Below are 22,371 nucleotides of genomic sequence, written 5' to 3' on the forward strand. Positions count from 1 at the left end.
TGGATGAGCCTGACACCTCCAGCTACTGGTGTGTGAGATAAGATGCAAGGAGGCAGTCCAAGCTGCATGGAGATGCAGGGTTCATACTCTGAACTGGGGAATCTCAGAGTATGAGCAAAGGCCCATGCCTGAAGCAGAGGTGAATTATCATTACATTTCAGGTCACAGAGCTGTGTCCATTTCAGTGGATTTTGAATCAGACACTCAGTACTTCAACACTATGATAACTGACTGCTTGAAAATACTATAGATGGGGGGGAAAGAAAACTTTTAAATAGTAGTATTAAAGCAAACCCCAGGAACTAGAGAATACAATCTGCTCAAGTGAAAACACGGGCTTAAATGATGAAATGCTAGTTATATCTTGGTCATATTGCTTACCATTTTCAGCAACTGCTTCCAGGGTGGAAATCTCATTTAAACCACTACAAAAAGAGTGGGAGAAAAAGAATTAAAAATCTTTCTAGGCAAGAACAGTGTGAACCAGAAATGTACAGAGATACTGACTGGTAAAAGGATTACCGTCAGCGTCAGTGCCTCCATCATTCTCTCATCTCCTCCTTATGACCCTTTTCTTCTGCAAAGCCATTAATAGTGCAGGGACAACATCTTCAGCTGATTCCTCAAACCGCTCAAACTTCCTAAGCTGCAGAGAAGCCAGTGATGTTATTTTGACCAATCTCTGTGCAGCTTTCTTTTCATTTGGTATTGGCCCCTTGTGTAACACTTGTATGTGACCTCCTTAAAATGGATACCACCTCTTTTTTTGTGCAGTGACATGATAGCTATAATTGCACTTCCTTAGGACCCATTGATACATGCACCGTATACTGACATGTACAAATGCCCAAGTAACAGGCTGGGAAGAAGAAAGAGCAGGAGAAGCTGAGCAGAGGGACTCGATACACCCATGCTTTATATTTTCTAAATATACATTCACCTGAAGGAACAGTCTCTCTCTATCTCTGCTAGATCACAGTTGTCATAGGCCTAGAAACATGAAGAATTATAGCCCTCCTCTTCCTTCTAGAGTGATGAAAACCAGTCTCTTTATTCATATTAACTTCAGGTTTGTCTGTATGTTTATTTGCTTGCTTATTTATCCTGCTAGGTTTCTTGACCCCTGGAATGCCTTCTAGCAATTAATTTTGCAGGTTAATCATGTGTTGCGTAAAATAATTCAGCCTTTCTACTAAAAGTGTGTTGCCATTTAGTTTTATTAGTTGTCCTTTTGTTCTCATATAATGAGGCAGACAAAATAGGAACGCCTGACTGACTTTCTCAACATAATTCATCTATTACACCTGGTTAGCTCATCAGGGGACTTTAAAAAACACCCAATTCACCCTTGCAAGAAAAATAACTTTGCTAACCCTGTAAGCTTCCACTAACCCTGTAAGCTTCCACTTTGGTTTTTATGTTTCCTGAATACACATGACATTTTCAAAAGCTTTAAAAATCGAGCACACATGTGGGTCAGTTTTGTTTGTGACAAGCTCCTACCTGACAAGTGGTTGTAGCTGAACCACCAGTAAGTTTGGTTCAGATGTATTCACTTCCAGCTGAGAGACATCAAGATTAGTTACGTTTGTTAACTTCCAATATCCCGACTCCAGAAGAAAGCTCAGAAGATACTTGGTAGCCTTGCAGTCAACAGCTGGCAAAACTAAAGATGAAGGAGAAGACTGAAGAATTTCCTGTAATAAATTTATGAACAGTTTGTTTACTTGCTTAATAATTAAACACAAAGCTTTTTTTTTAATGTATCCTTAATCTAATATTCAAGGTGAGGAACCACCATGGTAAACACTACCTGAGTTCTCACTAGCCTGATGCTGGCTGCAGGCTGCTCCTGGAAAGGGGCAGTGAAGGGACAATTGTGTTCCTCTTATTCCTGCACCTTCTTGGGGCAAGCTTAAGGCACTCAGTGACATCAAATTCTTACTGTCCTTTCCACACATGTGGTGGAAAAGGAGAGACAGATACGTAGAAGTTCTCAAGCTAAGAATGTATTGGAGAGAGAGGTTATGAACGCTGCCAGAAGCCAAGCTCATCAGACGATGAGCTAACTAAATGCCCTCAGAGGTGCGAAGGATCGATGTCAGACACCTCAAGTTCCAGCAGCTCTATTCAGTACAGAGTCATACTTTGCATAATAAATACCCTTCCTTTGTGTACATCCTGGTGGTACAGCACACAGTACAGCCAAGTGTCTAATTTGTAACTATTAATTAAAGCAAGCTACATGTTTCAGGATCTACAGAACCTCCAGACACACACAAACAAACTTCATGTCGTACTTTCTGTCTTTCTACTCAAAATACAAATTATAAAGCTCAGGCTGAACTGGTTCAAATAATCAAGCATCAGGGTATCTATCACTTTATTTATAATTCTCATAGCTGAGTTTCTGATGAAAATACTTGAGTGAAATTAATTAAAAAAACATTCTCATTCTATAAATTTGAAACCTGTGTAGTCAAAAAACATCTTTCCAAAGATTTTTCTTGATAATAAAATTAACTTGAAATATTCAGGGAAAGAAAATGCAAGATGGAGACTTGAGAATGATCAAAATTAATGTACCTGAAATTTAATGTGAAAATTAGAATTTTTTCATTGAGTCCTAGTTTACAACTTGTTAACTTTGCTTTCCCATTTTCTATGTTTAAGTCTAGATTGAGTCTGTCACTTGATCCAACATTCAGATATTCAAGTTGTTATAGACTCACCCCCTCTAACTGATGCAAGTGTTGTAGTGCTGCTAACACTTTTTTCCTCCTACTCTTTTTCCTTTTTGTCTGTTCTCTGGCTGCCTACCGCTTTTCTGACCTGCTCTGGTTCTTTCTAATTGCTCACATGTTTTCCTTCATAGGCAAAGGCTAGTTATTTTCACATTTCTATAGATGCTCATAAGGGAGTATTATGCAGTATTGTCTGATTTGCCAGACCGATAGAAAAATAACTGCAGAAATTAAAATAGAGCAGAAAGAACAGATCTGGTTTGCAGGTCTTTGAGTAGTGTTTTTAGCACCGCCTGGAAGGAAAGGATGATACATTTCATTTTGGTTTGTCTGCATATATGAATTTAGAGCTAAAATTCTAAGCAGTAGTCAATTTTTTTATTTTCAATATTTTAATCCCTTGCCCCCTAGCAGCAGCCAGAATGGCAGCAGCCACTTCTTCCAAGGATATATATTAAGCAGATTACTCATTTATTGTAGAATAAGATATAAAATGCATCATTACTGACTAATATCTAAATTGTGCCTCTGCTCCTAACCAATCCTGCACTGCCATCTGTCTCAGCTTCCAGCCACTGGTATTCAACTGTTTTCCACCTGAAGGGCAGACACAGCTGGATATCTACTCATTAGCCTCAGCTAGCCATTCTGATCCCATGCTCCTTGCTTGTCCTCCTTGACATTTGGCCACTGCACACTTGTCTTTACAATACCCATACGTTGCTTTACATATTTTAGGATTTCAACTGCCATGCATGTTCAAAACATGAGATCTCCAAAAAAAGGGTGGAGAATGAAGAGGACTACTGACAAACACCTTATTCTGCTTTCTGCTAAAGGACTAGACAAAGAGGTACAATCACAGGGTAGCTAGGAAAGGGAAAGGGAGAGGGAGGGGGGAGAGGGAAAGGGAAAGGGTAAGGGAAAAGGAAAAGGAAGAAAACCTCCTATTGTGCTGTTGGACTGGTAGCAGAACTTCCTGCATTAAGTGCCAGAATCTTTAACCTGTCTATGGGCAGCTTACTCTGATTATGAGTGCATTTACCTTCTTTAGTGTCCCCTGAAGCATCTCTCCTGAGTGAAGTATTACAAGAAGCTTCACTCTTTGATTACATTTATTGCTGTTCCGGTTTATTTCAAGGTAGGTGTGGGATGACTCTGTCCACATTTCTAGCCATCCTGAAGCTAAGTAGCTGCACTGTGATAAAGCTGTACTTGGACTTACTTGCCCAGCTCTGGTCTCAGTGTTACATTAACTGGATTGATATTACACCTAAGCAGTTTGAAGCTGGAATGGAGTACATTAGGTCTCTCATTAAAAACCTATTGTTAAAATCTTTGTTAAAGACTCATGCATCCATCCATAAAAGATCATGTAGGCGGACTTGTTGTTCTGAACTAGTTTATGTTTGGCATCAGAGCTGATAGACAGTCCTATAATAAAAATATTAGTTGGGAAAAAGGCTCCTGTGTTGGCTCTGGAAATATCTGGGAACCGACACCCAAAGTAGGCAGGCTTTTCCATGTGAAAGAGATCTTTTAAATCTTCATCTTTTACCTGTGACTATGTCATTTAAAATATTTTAAAGTATTGTATTTATTTTCTACAGCATTTGTTGATGGGTTATCATAAAAGAGAAAAATCTATTCAAACAGATTTGGAAGCACACCTGTTTCTACACACAGTGGTAACTGCAAACAAAATTATCATTGTTGCATTTTAACTTTCTGATTACTATTAATCTTACGGACTTTTACACTGTACCTGTGTTCTCCAAATGTATGCATAAAGCTATATATTATGATTTTAATGAAAATTGATCTGATGTACTTTAGCTGCTAAAATATGTTGCAGCTACAAAAAGTATTGTTGAACAAATCTCCATACCACCGTACTCTATGGTGGGAAACATGACAGCAGATTTTTTTTCAAGGGTTACAGACAGATCTGAGGAACTATAGAGAAGCAAACCTGAAGTGCAAGAACAGGAGGAACTATTCCAAAGAATAACATACAGACTATAACAACAAGGAAAGATTACACTGGGAAAAAGCTGAAATGGCTTTTGCAAAAAGAAGTTGTGCCTCACAGTTCTGCTGAAAATCTCTGAAGGAGTCAATAGGCATGTACACCAGGGAGTTCTAGCTGATAGATTGTACTTGGATCCACAAAAGGCACTCAGCAGAGTCTTGAAGCGAAGACTCCTAAAGAAATTAAGCTGCTTTAGCTTGAGAGAGGCAGTCTTCACATGGAAGTAGGTAAAGGATAGGTAAAGAGTAGGTAAAGAGATCACAAGCAAGGGGTAGAAAGAAGTACCTGTTACTGCACTAGGGTCTGTTCTATTCCATATGTTCATAAATTATCTGGTAAAAAGGCATAAATGAGTTAACGAAATCTGCTGATTACACTGAATTATTCAAGATAGTAAAGGCAAGGGCTGACGAATTGCAGAAGCGACTTCTGGTACAACCTCTTGGGCAACAAAGTAACTGATGAGATTCAATGTAAATTGATTTCAACAGAGCACAGGGTGAGAAAAAAAACACCACTAAATTTATGTGCACAATAAGAGATAATAGACTCAGAACTGAGTGTTACCCTTCAGTAACGAAACCTTAAGAGGCAGAACAGCTCTTTGAAAATGGCAATTCAGTGGCTGATAGTGATCAGAATTGAAAAATCAAATATTAGTAGTTTTTTGGAAAAGGCTAGAGAACAAAGCACTATCATGTCACTGAATAAATCTACAATGAACTTATATCTTGATTATTATGCAGTTCTGCATGCCCCCTTGTCAAAAAATAATATAATAAAACTAAAAGAGGTAAAGAGAAAGGAAACAAAGACAATCAAAACTATAGTAGGATCTCTGTATCACACATGACTAAATAGTACTCCTCAGTCTATGACCATTGAGTGAGGATACGATGGAGATATAGAACCACGAATGGCAATGACTTACAATAATAATTATGCAGCTGCACAGCTGGCCACTAATTGGAGTGTGTTACCATACAGTGCAGATCTAAGGAGCTGAGCGTTGTTTGGGGAAAGCCAAAGCTAATATTAAAGAAAAATAGTTTGTACGGTAGGTGACTGCTTGACAAAATGTTCCCCAAGTGCTAATCTTTGTATTTTATTATTTAATTAAAAAGTTCTTTGAATGTTTACGATAAATGATCTACCTGTAAGATTCCTTTTGTATTAACTGGAAATAGAACTCTTTTATTGCATACAAACCCATTGATCCCAAAAGCTCAGAACAGCTGCTAATGTAGCTGAACAAATCTAATATCTGCAAATGTCTCTGTGGTTTACAAGCCTATAACTCTTTTACAAATAATACTTCCTTATTGTAGTACACATGCTGCTACATGCACATATACCTTCTAAATGACATCTCCAGTTTAGGTTTGTGAATAAATTTGCATTTCTGAAGTTCAAAAGGAGCGTACTCAAGTGACACGGAACATCTATTATAGCTTAATGAATCACTTGTATAATACAGAGTGTGAAGGTATAAAAATTTGTGATTATGCAACATCAAAGATTCTAATTTCCCCAGTGAGAAAATTCAGACCTGACCTTCACTTTGTCCTGTGTTCTGTGAATATTACGATAGAGTCTTTCATAGCATGATTAAGAACAGATTTCTTTCCCAAAGTAGCTCAAGCGGAGTGCAACTGAGCAAATTTTTGCAGCCTCTGTTACATCCAAGATGGAACTGGATGATTATATAGATCCTTTCTGGCCCTAAAAGCTAGAATTCTATGCAACAGATATTGACAAAATTCTCCATATGAGCACCTAGGTGAAAAAGAAATATTTAATTTATACATCTCGTTTTCTTTCACTCAACTTACAGCACCTCACCCCCACAAAACTATGCTAGAAAAGTATTAAGATTGCCAAATCCAACCGAAAAAAAACTAGGAAGTGCTGGAGTTAAGGAAAGCAATTTGTCATAGAAACTTTCCAGTTTTAAAGAAGCTGTAATGGGAAAAAGTTTCTCAGCTCCAAGACAGAAAGGGAACAGAGGCAAGGTCAGAAAGCAAACAAACTGTTACTGACATTTATTCAGCTTGTTGAAAACCTGGGTTTAAATCTTTGCTCTGCCAGATACAGACCAAAGATTTACTTAAACACAATCCTTTAGCTGAGGACCGCCTCACTAGCCCTCAGTAGGTCCCCAATCCACTCAGTGTACCACCCGATTTCTAAACCCATCAGTCTCTGGACTCATCTATAAGCTGTATCTACAGTGCTGATGGAGTCCTGATTACAAGTCAAAAGAATAAGGTTTTAAATACTTTAATTTCCCTCCTCTTAAACATCCAGGCCCTACTTAAACAAAACCACCACATCATTAGGAGCTTGCAATGCCATGTGTACATTTCACACAGCTTCCAAAATCAAACCAGTTTTGCAGTCAGACAGCAACAAAATTTGCTCCAGACACAGCCTTGCATAGATTTTAAACCCAGAGAAAATAAGGCATACCAGAAAAGTACCAGTAGATCTGCCTGTGGACATGACCGCTGATCCTTACACTACAAATGAATATTACTCCCATTCATTCATCAGAAAACCCATGTACATCCTCTGAATAGTTGTTTTTGTGCCAGCATCAGCGTTACAATGCTGTTATACGGCAAAGAGATGAAGATCTCCAGTATCAGTGATACAAGGAAGACATGAGGTTCTTAGACAGTATAGATGCAGAGACAGGTAATATGTGAATATTTATGTATTTAATTACACATACAGCTTGCTGTGTGGTGCTTGGGAATTTGCACTTCCTCATGTGCTCTGATACCAGTTACATTACTAATAGCTCTGTTCATACTGCACTGCCTGCAGGAATGCCTTTATGACTTCCATGTGTGAACACTTCCTTTGCCTAATTACATTTCAATAAACTGTCATGCAAGTACAACCATAGATGCTGTGCACAAAATCCATACACCGCCTCAGTGAGGACAGAAGAAGTTGCTGACCGGCTCAGGACTCTGTGTTAGATGCTGTGCCCAGAGTTTATTTCAAATTACTCAAGTAGCATGACTTTTTTTCATGAAGATTAAAGCAATCCAGTATCTAGTCATATATTAACCACATTAAAATATGAAACAGTTAACTCCCTGCATGAGCTTCAATTTCTATGAAAATAAAATGGATGTTCAATTCTGAAAATCAGGAATACATAATTGATTCCTATAATTTCTTTTCTTCCTATGTCTTCAAACCAAAATTTGGGGGTGTCAGTCTTGAAGTTGATATTGGTTTTTTACAATACAAAATTGCAGCATGTTTAGGAACAATTTTGTCAGTTACGATGAATTCTGAAAACTTGATCTTCAGAAATAAAATAGCTACAAAACACACTTCTGCAAACTTAGTTGATTGCCTTTAACACATCTGCTTAAACTGGAATAATCTCATTAAATAATTTAAATAGGAAAACTGCTGTAATTCAGTTTAATTTTTCCAATTATTGTCTGTTTACATCTTTCTTACATCTTTTTTTAATTTTAAATACTGCATATAAAGAAATAAAAGAGAGAAATGCTTGCCTGCACATTTTGAAATGGATTCTTGTTACCGTAGAATTCACTGAGGTATGTGAAATCACCTATGCTAAGCTGAAAAACAAAGAGAGTACATTGGTGAGAAGGAGCCATGGCATCTCATTTAGGTACTTGGCATTGGTGAGAGAAAAAGAATTAATGTTACATACCGTATCGTGCAGGAACAAGATGAGGTTTCTGAAATTCTGGGTAAAAACAGGTTGCAAGAGTACGGTCAGCTCCTGTTCTGAGACAACGTGTCCTTCATGCAAAGCAGTGTCTAGATTCCACTGTGATCTACAAAGAAAAATTTTTTTTTCCTGTAAAATTTGCTGCCAATGATGACACCTCTTCTTTCTTTAAATATGCAGCAGCAGGTAATGATATCATCATCTTTGGATTAAGATCAGGTTTACAGTTCAGTTTACTTTCATTCTACTTAAGAGAAAAAGAACTTGCCCATTTATGCCCATATCACATTAACTCTGTTACAGCAGGGATGAAACTGGTCCAATCAAGATGATAACTGTCTCTCTCTACTTTCTTATTTGTGTACAACAGCACAGTTGCATCTTTCAAAAAAATTAGCTACTAAGTGGAATGAAGAATACATTGAAAACCTTCAGAGACAATTCCCAGAGGGAATCCCAACTCCCCAAAGACTTTCCAGTGCCGTCAGACATCTTGGTGGCCAGAGAGGAGTAGAACTCTCTTCTGTTAAGTGAAAGTGGCTTTTTGGTGTTATTGTAAACAATATGTTCTCTCCTAAGGTTTTCACGATGAAGGAACCATTCTGCAGAAGCAGCTCAGAAAAGCCACCTTTCCAGAAGAAGTTGTTCTTCGGAACAGAATGGCTCAAGACACCAAGAAAAGCTTATGATTCTTTTGCCAACCTGTCATTATGAGGACAGGACAGAGAAATAACTCATCTATTTAGTTTTGCTGCTACAAAAAAACAGTTATGGACAAAACAAGAGGTGGCATTATTCTTTCAACACCTGATTGGGATTTTAACAGCATGCAACATGGGTCTATAGGGATGAAATTTATTATGAAAATTTTGGTCCTAGTGTTTTGGCTAAGGTAAAATTGTCATTCCATAGAAAACCCAGAGCTTGAAATGTCATCTCCCATCTTCCCCAAATACACATCAGTTGCTAAAGCCTGAGAAGTCAGATATTCCAGACCCCCTAATTGGTTCTAATTATAAAGAATAGAATATAGAGAATTGCTATGTGCTGTAGCATCAGCTATTATATGATTGCAATCTGGTGAAGTTGAGATGCTGATTAAATTTTCTAACCCAAAAGCAATTCAGAAATGACCCTTGCACAGCAAGCTTTTATGAAGGAGAACAATCTTTGCAGCCTCTTAAGATGGAGGCAGAACACGAGTAATGAACACAGAGGGTGGTTTCAGTGTTGTTTCTTGGATAAGGAAAATCTGTATTTCACTTCAAGACTTCCCAGTAATTCCCATCAAGACTGCCGAGAGTGAGTTGAAAGCTTCTAATTGCACCCACGATGGAGATAAAAACAGTGCAGTCCTGCAGTACTAGATACCTAGCTCACTTCAGATTTTGGCGTTTGGGAGAGTGTTAGAGCAAACTGTACATGTGGAAGACTCTTTCAGGACAACGCGCTGTGAATGTTAAAATTACATTCTAGTATATCTTCTGACTGTCACTTTTCAAGTTTAGAAGTAAACCTTGCTGTGTAGGAAGGAAATTTTTTTCTATTTGGTTGAAATTATCATTTGATATTTTCTTAGTTTTACTCAGCACCTTCATTTCTTTGTTAATTTGTGCTTGGAAATCCACATTAACATATACTTATGAAGCCAAACAACTTAGGAATTGTAACAGACATGCTTCAACTTTGCAGAAAAGTCAAACCTTATGATCTCAAATATTTAATTATAATCTCTAAAAATAAGGTATTTGAAAATACAAAAACTCCCAAAGATTCTGAATGAATATTCAGGAACTGGCTTTCATACTGACTTTATGCATGGCATGGCCACACCAAAATACTAATGATATTAAAGGCAGTGGGGTTGGAACTAGATCTTTAAGGTCCCTTCCAACCCAAACCATTCTATGATTCTATGATTCTATACGAGATGTTAAAAAATGGCTTGTGTGAAGGAAAAGATGGTGAATATCCTGGTATATTTATTTTAAAAACTAACTAAATAAATCTATTTCATGCCTAATATTAGAAAAAAATGAAGATTTTGAGAGCTTTTGGGACTTGCAATTAAGAATAAAAGGTAGCAGAAAGCACATGAAACAAAAGCAGCAGCACAATGGCAAAGGCTTTTGTTGTGAACTCAAAACCGCAGAAATTTAATGATTCTGTTTTAAAGCCTACTTGCTTCTAAGGTATTCCCTCTTCCTTGAAGCAGCTCTTGCTAGCTAGCTAACCTTGAAAAGTGCCTTTTGTGAGACCTTTTATCTTCCAAGCAGTCAACTTCAGTAACTCCAGCATCGTCATTAGAAAAATAAATCTACATCAGTTAGTTAATAATTCTATTGTAATGCAGCATTTGCCTAATACTTATATTCACCATATTACACATACATTTATTTTTCTGCTTTTGAATAGTTTGCTGAGCACTGTGCATAGCAGTAGGCAAGGCTACACCCTTCATTGCATGGGCTGCTACTGTCAGCTGGGTGCAACAATATTCTCACCATGGTTCAGACAGGAAATGTCTGTATGTTTTACCTGCTGGTTTACTGTGAACTGGAGAGTGAGATACATGACTGCCACAGACAGTGCATCGTGGATACGCTGATGGTGTGCCTTACTGAAGGCGATGAACCGGACCATCCCTTTGAACTCTTCACCCCAAGAGGTCAGCATGAGATCAGTAAGGAATGGTGTAGGATGAAAGAGGCAGTAGGCCAACACACATATTGATTCCTACTATTGATTGCTCACACAAAATTTAATGTCCAAAGATGCACAGCCTTGTGGAGTCATCTGCATGCCAAGCACATCAGACTTTTAACCTCCCCACCGTAGAACCATCCTGGGGTCCTCAGGTGTGGGGGCTCAAAACAACCAGCATCTCTACTAAGGTATGTGCTTTCCTGCTGGCTAAAAGGAGGAAATTTAAAACTCAGCTGCTCTCTCTTTCCTCCAATAGCCAGACAATGCACTAAAGAAAGAGAGGAAAGAAAGCTTAGCTTGGTATTTTGCTTCTTTCTTGTCCCTAACTGCTCTGGCATGACAACAAGTTTAAGCATACAGATTCTTCTCTGACCAGTGCTCTTTCTAGGTAGAACAGGGGTTTGAGCACTTAATTTTGATGGAAGCAGAGATTTCAAGATTTCTTGTACCTGGATCCACCAGAAGGGCAGATGGTAAGATAACAGGACTTCTATCACTCTAACTTGTAAGCTTACATTTTTGCTTTGTAGCTGGCTTCTGAACTCTTTCCTACAAATTATTCTTGTCAGTTGTCTCTTTCCGTCACCTTGTGATTACCATATAAGAAATAATATTTTCTCCTGCACAGGAGAAGTAAACTGGCATGCATGCTGGCACACAGTATCTCCACAGAAGTCCAATAAAGTTACAGCTAAAACAGTTTTCTGTTCCACTGTATACTTTTTATGTTCCACCTTCTTCCAGCGGATTTTTCAGTAAATTCCTTGCAGTTTTAGAAAACAATGCAAATGTACTATTTGACATTAACACCTTCTCAAAGTCACTTATAATCTGGATTTGCCAGAAAAGGATTAATTTCCCAATATTAGCATAGCATAAATGAAGGTAGCAATATATTTTCAATGAGTGTAGGCAAAAATCATTCCTAAAACAAACACATGAGGGGGCAATTGCAAAAGCTAATTTTAATGAATTTATTTCCTCAAGCTCCCTCTCTAATCTGTGGAGGGAAAGAAATTCTTTTCAATATTGGTTCAAAATGGCCAAATCAAGTTTCAACTGTGTATTGTATGCAAGAGCAACCTCTCCATCTCTTCCGCTTCGAAAAGCAAGCAGGGCATATTAGTTTAAAGGCTAATTTAAGATAAAAGTCAATTTTTCCAGGCCAAAGTTATCTGGAGAATATCCACTGATATATTAGTATTCCTTTGTGAAAAGCAGGACACTGTGACCTGCTGAGTTATTCCCACTTCATCCTTCTCCTGAGTTCAATGGAGAAAGGTTGTTGTTTGGTAGAAAACACTTATTTTTCTCCAAGTAGAGATCTGCATTTTTCTTTCTAGAGGAAAGAAGTATTTGATTTACTAATGACCCTGTAAGGATTTATATCACACTTCCCTTACGCTTTGCACACTGCATGTATTTGTCAGTTGCAGGTTTCATCTGACGTCTAACCTTATCTTTAATAGCATGATCACAGTACAATAATAATGCATAAAAGAGAAACTTTAAAGTGTTACATTCTTCTAATATAGCTGTTCTGAGACATGGCTTTTCAAGCACTTGTTAGTTTTAAAGAAGAGCAAAATGTATTATCCTTCAACTATTCGATATCATATCCTAACAGATAACCTGGGAGAGGGTGATGGAATAGATTGGTAAATCTCAGCTTCTGTTCATTAATGAATCACTGAACTTTTAAACTGGTGGGACATGTTTCCACAAAGTGAATAGAAATCTGTTGATAATTGCTGCACTTCTTCAGTTACCCTTCCTAAAACTCTTAATACTAGTTTCCAGATTTCATAAGCCTGTAGATCACACACTGCAAACCTTTTATCACTGCAACATACCAAGATGTGAAGCACAGAGTTAAGGGTTAGCAACCAAAAGTTGCTGTTAGTGTTTCTTTATTTATAAGATAACATAAATCTTCATTCCAGTTGCTTCATTGACTTTCATGAGAACTAATTTCTGCCCCACAAGAACTTCACCTTTCAAAAATGCAAAGGTCATGGTAGAAGGAACACTTCTTCCAGAAAATGTTCTATTTGTGGAAACATGAAACTGGTTTAATCAGTCCACTATCCTGATTTTCTTGCACTAGATTTGTATAAACCTGAACGATCTGCAGTAGAGCAAGTTGCTAATTGCATCTTGGTGGAAAGTTTGCTTTTATGACCACTCAGGATTAACTGATAAGATTTTGCTTATATTGACAACAGGTGTGTTGTTTATATAAACTAGGAAGTAGGACAAAGGAAGCAGTGATCTTTTCTTAGACTTTTAGGATCACTTTTATCCTAAGAACAACTCTTTCCAACATTTACTTTGCTTTTAAATACAGAGGTTTAGTACTCATACATGTGCCTGTCTTATATAGAGATGAATCAACTAAGTATTTTGAATATAAAAAAAGTCTTGATGTTGAAACATCCATTTATTTCTTTCAGGGGAAAAAAAAAGTCAAAGTTACCAAATCAAACTTTATCAAAATTTGCAGATTTCTATATGCTGTAGCTCCCCAAGGACCAGAGGTTCAGTTTCTGGAAATGCTTAAGAGATGGGTAGACATATGTCAAAGCTGGTATTAATTACTGCTGGGAAAAGAATACAATGTCCAGGATACGTATGAAAGAAACACAATCAACACCTCCTGCACAGCTGTTTTCCATGGCCCTCAACATTACAGCATAACATACAAAACAACAGAAAAGTAGCATGCTTGTCTATATGGCACTATACATGGAAAAAGACCTCCTGAAGAACTTAATCTAACTCATGATGTTCATAAAATTTCTGAATCCTCCTATTGCTGTCTTAAAATTACCACATTAAGACGCAACAGAAAAAAGAAAAAAAAAAAAAGATTAACAAGATTTAGCGCTCAGATTTAAATCTTAATAATCTTGCCTGAAGACAAAAGATTTACACTGGGATAAATGAGAGCAGACTTTAGTCTAATTCTCTTCCTAGTGACATCTAGATAATTCACAGAGTCTCAAAATTGTTGAAGAATGGCTCAAAGCCTCATGAAAGGTAGAGCAAATTCAGTGCAACTAGCTGAAAGGATAACTACCTCTCAAGAAACCATTGGTTTGGTTCCCTTCTCAGTTTCCAGAAGAGTAAATCACAAGTAACACTCTGGGAATTAACAAAGCAATAAAGATGCAAAAGAATCAAATCCCATGAATTTAGACCTGGCAAGAGTTGATGACCAAAGGAGTTCAGAAGCAGAACTCCCCCTGCCCAGGCACACATGGCTTGGTCATGCCAGCAAAGGGACCCAACAGGAATCACTGTCACTGCAGCTCCTTCTGTTCATCCCTACAGCAAAAGTGAGGCTTAACCTGCACACCAAGGCTCTTCGTGACACAGGAAAGCATTTTATGCTTATGAAGCCACCCAGCTGGATTGACAAATTCCAACGTGTTATGGATTATTTGTATTAGTGAAATGAATAAATACCCAGACGAGATCAGGCCTGTTGAACTAGGTATATAATACGTATGTGCTTGCAGAGGGTATGAGGTGAACTCTCCACAAGTTGGTTTACAATTTAGGTAAACCAGGTTAAGAGTGTGGAGGATTTAGGAATTAGGAGGAGAGATTCAAGTGAGTTACTCAGCCCAAAGCACACCTTAGGCAAACCTAGAGTACAGCAGATCTCTTGTTGCCTACCCACCCAGAACAGGACTTTGCCTTTAGCACTTCCAGTCAGTCCTGTGATCCCATAAGCCCCTCAGGAGCCTTTTCTTACAAATTTCTGACATCAACTTACTAGGTTTTGGGACACTACTTCCTAGACAAAACCAAGGTGTATGCCCTGCAGAGACAGCCTTGTGAATAAGTAGTGCATAGTCCTCTGACAACTTTACGTCTCCAGTACCCCACCTGAAGCCACTTCGTTGCCCAAGCTACCTATTTCTGGAAATCCCAAGTAATTACATAAAATCCTTAAAGTCTGCATGAATAAAATTCCTGGTTGGAAAAAAGAGGTCTATATCTGGCTCTTTCAAGACAGATTCAAAGTCTTATTTCATAAGTATATGCGAACCCCTGAATTTCATGTGTCTCTTTGGACGTGTCAAGACGCTGCAGTTGTTTCTAACGACTGATGTCTATACATACAGCAGTGTATTTTATTAAAAAACTTGCATTAAAAAGAACATGAAAGTAAAAAATCAGGATTCAGGAATTAGGAAATGCAAGGATTAAGGATCTTTACACAGTTTTTGGTCAGCTCCTTTTTGTGGGACTGCCTTCTGTTGTGCCTTTAAGTCACGACATCTCTAACAGTGGAGTTCAAGGTTCCCTTAGGGTGAATAAAGCATATCTCATTCAGCTTTGAAGAATATGGATTTTACTTCTTACTGTGCAGCTTAGAACCCTAAAATTATAAATAAAAAATGGTAAATTCATCTGTTAGGTTGTTTGATTGCCGAAAGGCAAATTTATTTATTGGGTAATTTTATTGCCCAGAGGTTATTTACCACAACTGACGATATACAATATATTCTGCACACACACACACAGAGCAATAGCATAAATAGAGATGCTCTTTTATTAGATTTCTTACCTCTGAGTTGACCAAAGCAGCATCGGTACATGGTCCACTGACAGCGACATTTTGAACAGCACGGCAAGGGTGCACACCAGCGGGGCTGCAGCAGCGGAGTAGAGCTGCGTCATGACTCCAGGCAAGTGCGGACATCACTGGCCAGCTGCACAGGGAAGTCCGAGCTCATGCACAGCTGCACTTCCCGGTTCAGCTGCAGCTATCCGGATTCGGCCAGGCTGCTGGGTGAGGCTGCTCTCTGACCACAAGGGGATTTTCAAAACATCGACTTCCTTAGCTTGAAGTTGGGAGTTATACATATTTTTAATAACTTTCAGGTTTGTGATTTAAGCAGCTCATAAAACTCTCTGCAGTATAAGCACAGGTAGATTTCTCTAACATTCTAGTACAAGGGAGAGTCATGAAGTCCAAACTCCTGTCCTACTGTTTTCTAACTCCCTGATAACTGCAGGCTGATAACAGTCGCTCAGCTTCAAAATGGAGTTTATAGAAAAGTTTTCTGTACTGCACAAAATGTATTCTGCAGAACTTCTCTCCTCTTCCCCTGCTACATATTATCATGTCCCTCAGCTTAGCTCTTTCACATGTATTGAGAGCTGGTGTCACACATTTGGGTGTTGACAGGTTTGAAATCTGCAGTAAATCAATCCATTGCAGATTCCAGCAAGAAGGAAGAGAGTGAGAAAATGGTACGCTTGGAGTGTATCCACTAAAACATGGAATTGTTCAGCTAGCTTTTGCACGGAGCTATGCTGTCCCAAAAATCAAGAATTTCAAAACTCAGGAGCAAATTATAACCACTTCAGAACCTGACATGACTTCAGTATTTCACAAGTCTCATGCAAGATCAAAACAGTCATAGAGAATTTCTTCATGCTGGGAGGCAAATTCCTCCAGCATACTTTTTTGCTCCTGCCAAGCACCGAGCTGTTTCTACGCCTTGTGACTACATTAGGCAGCAGCAGTCACTCGGCATGTCTTCGGCACAGTGCACCAATGCTTCTTCACAATCAGAGCAAGATGTAAGGGATAATAGACAAAAGAAATTGTTAGCTATATTAAAACAAGTTGTGATAAGGGAAAAATAAGGAAGCAAAATGAAAATTGTAAGAGAAGATATAAACAGATGTCAGAAGACATGCACTTCTGAATCTGAGCACACGGAGCTTGATTAATTAAATCCATTTGCCTTAACTCACAGCATACTGTTACAGTGCTGTTGTCTCATATAAGGCAATTTGTTCATCACTTCAATCTGAAATCAGATTTCTGAGACAAAAATAATTTTGAGGGAAGCAATAAAACCAACCATCACCTACATGTTCCTTTTCTTCTCCATGTTACCTTTACATAACACTGAATTTAACTCTTTAATTGCACTTTTTTGTCTTCTCCTCAGAGATATATTAGAAATCCTTCATCTCCCTTTTCACAAGCTGGTGTTTGTTCATCTGTTTAAGGGTGCATACAGGTAAGACAGCAATCCAGAGCACAAAGACAGGGGTAGAACTGGAATGCCCTAGGGACAATTTAGTATGAATTGGAATAGCTCGGTCAACACAAGCAAAATGTTTTGTAATTCTCAGAGTGGTGACTCTTCCTTAGTATCTTCCAGAACGCGAGAGATCTGGTTTCTCACATAACTGTCCAGAATAGTCTTGCCAGTTTTTGTGAGCATCTCCAGCCCACAAAGCCAATCGACTGTAAGTCTTCCTGTCTGCTTCTTACAATTAACCTTCATGTAAGAAATGAATTGAAGGTCAGCATTATATAAATCAAGAGTGCACAATGTGCGTGCCCACAGAATACTAAAGGAATCACAGAATTTCCAGCAAAACTTTCAATTTTGCAGAACCTGCTAGATTTACATTGCAGCTGGCAGTCTAGAGAAATACTGCATTACTACAACATTTTTATTCCACTAAGCCCATGCCTTCTCAGATTGTGATTCCTTTCATTCTTTAGCTTGCACACTGCAAAGATCCTTGCTTTGTGAAACACAGCAAGAAAGCAGCATATTTTACTATGCTTCTAACATGAACCAATGAAAAGTAGGTTCTAATGGGTCTCCTCCATTACTAATACAGTTGGTCAATGTGACCAACACTGCCAGGACTTCCACATCAGAATAAATCCCCAACAATCTGATCTGAATGTATGGAAATCAAGACCAACAAATATATAGTGTTGTACAAATATATTTTGTAACCTGACAGAAACCTCACCACAAGAGTAAATGATTCATTACTAAATATTTGACAATTCTGTACTTTTTAAATGGGTAACTGGTGCTCAACTCTATTATTACAGAGCATCTTCATAGGGCTAAAGCATTTACACCGTTTCAGAAATTCCACTGCTGGCATGTGCAACTTCTTTTACCAGTTCATACTCAAATGCTGACACCCTGGATGAAAAGCCTAAGTCATGTAAGAGATTCCCGGCTTCTTGCAGCCGAAATGGCTAACTTAAAGTAGGTTAATGAAAACAAAAGAGAAGCTAATACAGGGGAGAGAATTATGAAAGAAAGGTATATTGTCCCTGTCTCTTTCCAGCTGCTAATATCTCAAAAACTAGATTATCCCTTGGTTTGAGCTGGATCTTTCAGAAGGTATTTGCATACGCTAACCAAATCACACACAAGTGAGACGGAGCACAGTTGGTGGGTATACTCTCCGTATTCTTCCTTATAGAAACAGTCTTAAAACTTTTTGAAACAAACCCAGATTGTTTTGTCTCAGATTACCATATTACTTACAAACAAACTTTTAATTGAAAGCAAACTGAATTTTCCTTTTTAATATTTCTCCAAAAATGACAGTTTGGGAACAACTGAAGTGAAGAAAGCTTTGAAAAGAAGGAATGAGAAGAATTTATTGAGTGGGATTTTAATTCGCCTCCCTCAGTAAATTTGGCTCACAAATGCATCTGCATATATTTTCTCCTTTTTCTTTTTTTTTCTTCACTCCTAAAAATAAAGATTTTTTTTGCCAAATGATAAGAAAAAAATATTCCTATTGCAAAGAGATTTTTTCAGAAAGATTCCTTCCTTTCAGTTAATTAAAATGAGATGAAATCACAGTGGTTCTTTTATCTATGAGCAGGAACCTAAAAACACTTTTGACTGATGTCTGTTGGTATACACAAAAGCACATGCAGTTTACTCTTGCATTTTCCATAGGGCTTTTTCCTTGAAAACCCATAGGTGATCTTGAGTCCAGGTTTAGAACTGCTTGCACGTGAAGATTTTTTTAAATCCAACACAAATTCAAAACACTGAAACTCAGACTACTGTGAAATCATTATGAAAGTGCAATGAAGAAAAAAATACCTCCATTACCATGTATCTCCACTTAACTAAAATAATTTTATTAAGAAAAGCTATAATATTAATATACCATGTATTTACATTCTACTCCTTCCCATTTCTCTGGATTTATACATGCTTTCTTTCACAATTGTGTGCCTATCACATATCCTACATATTTCTTATCCTGTCAAAGCTGAAATATAGGACTTATAAAACATAACTGGAGAGAAAAGACCATGATGGTGGATGCTTAATTGCTTTTGATTATGAATCCTTTTCTTAAAAAGAAAAAAGAAAAAAATCCTGTCAGCCTCAGAATTCTACATTCCTGATGTAAAATATTTTGAATAAAAAGAAGTGTGAATCCCAGATTTGTGTGTGATGAAGGTACATTTAGGACTGTAAGTCAGGCTAAAAGGGATGACTGTTGTAACAAGGACAATGTACAGTGCAAGGTAAACCAGAAGAACTATCTATAGATAGGTGACAAAAATAAGTGCCATCCATTCTGCATGCAAATTTGATCCTTGAGCCATAGGTTTGGGAGCTAACATGGTACTACAGCAGCATATTAAAGAACCTCTTTCCCCAGCTCAGCTAATAGATATATTCAAATTTAGGCTCGTCAAAAAAAATAAATAAAAATTAAAAGAACCCAAGATTTGGATGATTTTTTTTTTTTTAATCTCAGTTACTATTAGTATCATTTCCTAATGAAAAAGTATTTTCCATATGCCAAATACTGGTCATTAACTACTTTGCTACCCTCACATATTTAATTTATAACCCTGTTTCATCACTTTTTACAATCATTTTATTATCTAAGAGGGGACTTAATGCTTTGTTCATTGGGACATCTTTTGGGGGCAAGGAGGTGGAGGGAGCAATTACTCAGAGTTCTTCTTCCTTTGAGACAAATAGGGAAATTTACATCCTGGAAGAAGTGTGGGCTTTCCTCTTGGGAGGGGGGAGGCAAAATGCATGTGCTGCTTTGCCAAATTAACGTATTACCTACTTGTGCATGTGGGAAGAAAGCCACAACTTTTCCCTCTGGAAATAGATTACCAGTGGCATTGGACGTGGGTAGAAGGCAAATCTTGCTTCATGCTTGAAGAATCCTGCTCACAAAAGAGTCCTGTGAGGTAAGCTGCAGGTGTTAACTGGCCACATGCCTCTGCTCGTGCAGAAGGAGAAATACAAGCCATACGGAGCGATCCCCTTTTCCTGGTAGCGAGTAACTACATCTGGGAAAGAACTGAGGTGAACCCAGCATTTCTCACCAGTGTTTCAGGAGTGTGGACTCCTCATAGTCTCAACCTCTAAGCTACGATTTAAGAGATTTTATAAGCCTATCATTTTAGCCACTTCTCAGAAGTGAAGAGAGATTAGAATGTCACCTTACGGTCTATTCTCCTTTGAAGATGCACTGAGACTTTGCAATCATTTGTCGTCATTATCCAGGAAAGATCGAGGCTCCAAAGCAGAGGCCTTTTTACCAACAGATTCCAAAACCATTTTGTGAGTAACTCTCTGAAATTCAAGCAAAGATGATCAGCTGTGCTTTTGAAGAATTTACTCAGTTCTAATAGAAGCTGGCAGATCTGACCCTTTATCTGAACAGTTTTCTTCTCCTGATAAAATGCAATGACTTCTCCTAGAAATATAGTATCTTTAATCTGACTCTGATCTTTTCAGTCAGCTTTTCCAGTATTCTCCACTGTCTGATACAGAGAACGCTTTCATTCTTCATACTTGTCCAGCACCTTTTGTAATCTACATAAACAGGTGAAGCTACACAGTAACTATTAGAGAAAAGTTTTAAATCAATTCCTTTTCAAAACGCAATACAATTATAAATGTTACGTTTTTAAATTCAGTAACAATATCAACAAAACATTTATGATGATCAAAGTAGCAATTAAAGAAAACTAACATGAAGGATTTTTTAGTAACTTCAATTATGCTAGTTTCTAAAAAAATTCTTATCCTATCTTTGAATTATGTTGGCTTTACTTGGCTTTCCCCTAACACAAGATTCAATTTGACATCCAAAATATTGAAAATACTTTTCCCATTTTTCAACAACTCTCTTTCAATACATCATGCCCTCCAAAACATTCAATTTCTATGCTTTCAAAAGCCATTTTTGGACACTGACTTGAAGGAAGACATTAGTTTTCACTTTAAACAGGTAGTCACTTATTTTGTGGACAGCCATGTCCCAAATATTAGCCAGGTATCCAACTCACTGTAATTGCAACACAAATTTTTAACTATTTACACAAGAGCTTTCACAGTGCGATTAAATGGCACTGCCATTATCAAGGACTACCTTCCGGACTTCTGCATAAACCAAAAAATTTGTGTGCGTGAGCAATTCTCTAGCAGGCCAAAATACTAGGCTGCTTGTGAATACTGAACTGAATATAGAATCTAGAACTCTTCAAGCATAAATCTGTAATACTGTGTCAGTTTTGCATGCCTCAAACCAACAAAGGCTTTGATAAACTGGAGCAAGTTCAACAGAGATCCACCATGAAGATCAGGGGGCCAGAATCACTTGACATGTGAGGAGAGGGTAAGGGAACTGGGCTGGTGCAGCCTGGAGAAAAGAAGGCTTGGAGAAAACCTGACAGCAGCTTTCCAAAACTTAAATGAGATTATCAGGAGGATGGAGCCAGGTTCTTTATAGGTGTGCATGGTAGAGGATGAGAGACAACACACTCTATTGAAATGAAAAACTTCTTTTAAGATGAGGACAGTCAAGCACTAGAACACGTTCCCGCTAGAGGTTATGAATTCTCCACCCTTGAATGTTTTCAAGACCTGAATGGTTTAAGTCTTGAGCCATTCAGTCTGACCTTATAGCTGACTGTGCCTTGAGTAACAGGTGGACTTCTGAGGCCCCTTCCAACTTGAATTATTCTATGATTCTGTACATTCCTTCTATGACAAGGTGACCCGCTTAGTGGATGAGGCTGTGGATGTTGTCTACCTAGACTTCAGTAAAGCCTTTGACACCATTTCCCACAGCATTCTCCTGGAGAAACTGGCTGCTCATGGCTTGGATGGGTGTACTCTTTGCTGGGTAAAAAACAGGCTAGATGGCTGGGCCCAAGGAGTGGTGGTGAATGGAGTTAAATCCATTTGGTGTCCTGTCACAAGTGGTGTTCCCCAGGGCTCAGTACTGGGGCCAGTTGTGTTTAAGCTCTTTACCAATGATCTGGACAAGAGGATCCAGTGCACTCTCAGCAAGTTTGCAGATGACACCAAGCT

The 22,371-nt window shown here is 38.1% G+C and overlaps 1 protein-coding gene across 1 annotated transcript in view; it reads right to left on the reverse strand.

The window, feature by feature from the left end:
- Window positions 1-16,113, reverse strand: part of ATP6AP1 (ATPase H+ transporting accessory protein 1) — a 54,583-nt gene extending 38,470 nt beyond the window's left edge. Inside the window, exons 1-5 of the mRNA XM_052790753.1 lie at window positions 15,786-16,113; window positions 8,480-8,606; window positions 8,316-8,384; window positions 1,504-1,697; window positions 382-425 (exon numbers count right to left, since the gene is read on the reverse strand). Of these exons, the coding sequence (XP_052646713.1) occupies window positions 382-425; window positions 1,504-1,697; window positions 8,316-8,384; window positions 8,480-8,606; window positions 15,786-15,898 (547 nt within the window). The 5' untranslated portion in view covers window positions 15,899-16,113. The remainder of the gene's footprint in view (window positions 1-381; window positions 426-1,503; window positions 1,698-8,315; window positions 8,385-8,479; window positions 8,607-15,785) is intronic.
- Between the last annotated feature and the right edge of the window lie 6,258 nt (window positions 16,114-22,371).

Source organism: Harpia harpyja, chromosome 6 (genome assembly GCF_026419915.1).
Source record: "Harpia harpyja isolate bHarHar1 chromosome 6, bHarHar1 primary haplotype, whole genome shotgun sequence".
Classification (NCBI taxonomy): Eukaryota; Metazoa; Chordata; class Aves; order Accipitriformes; family Accipitridae; genus Harpia; species Harpia harpyja.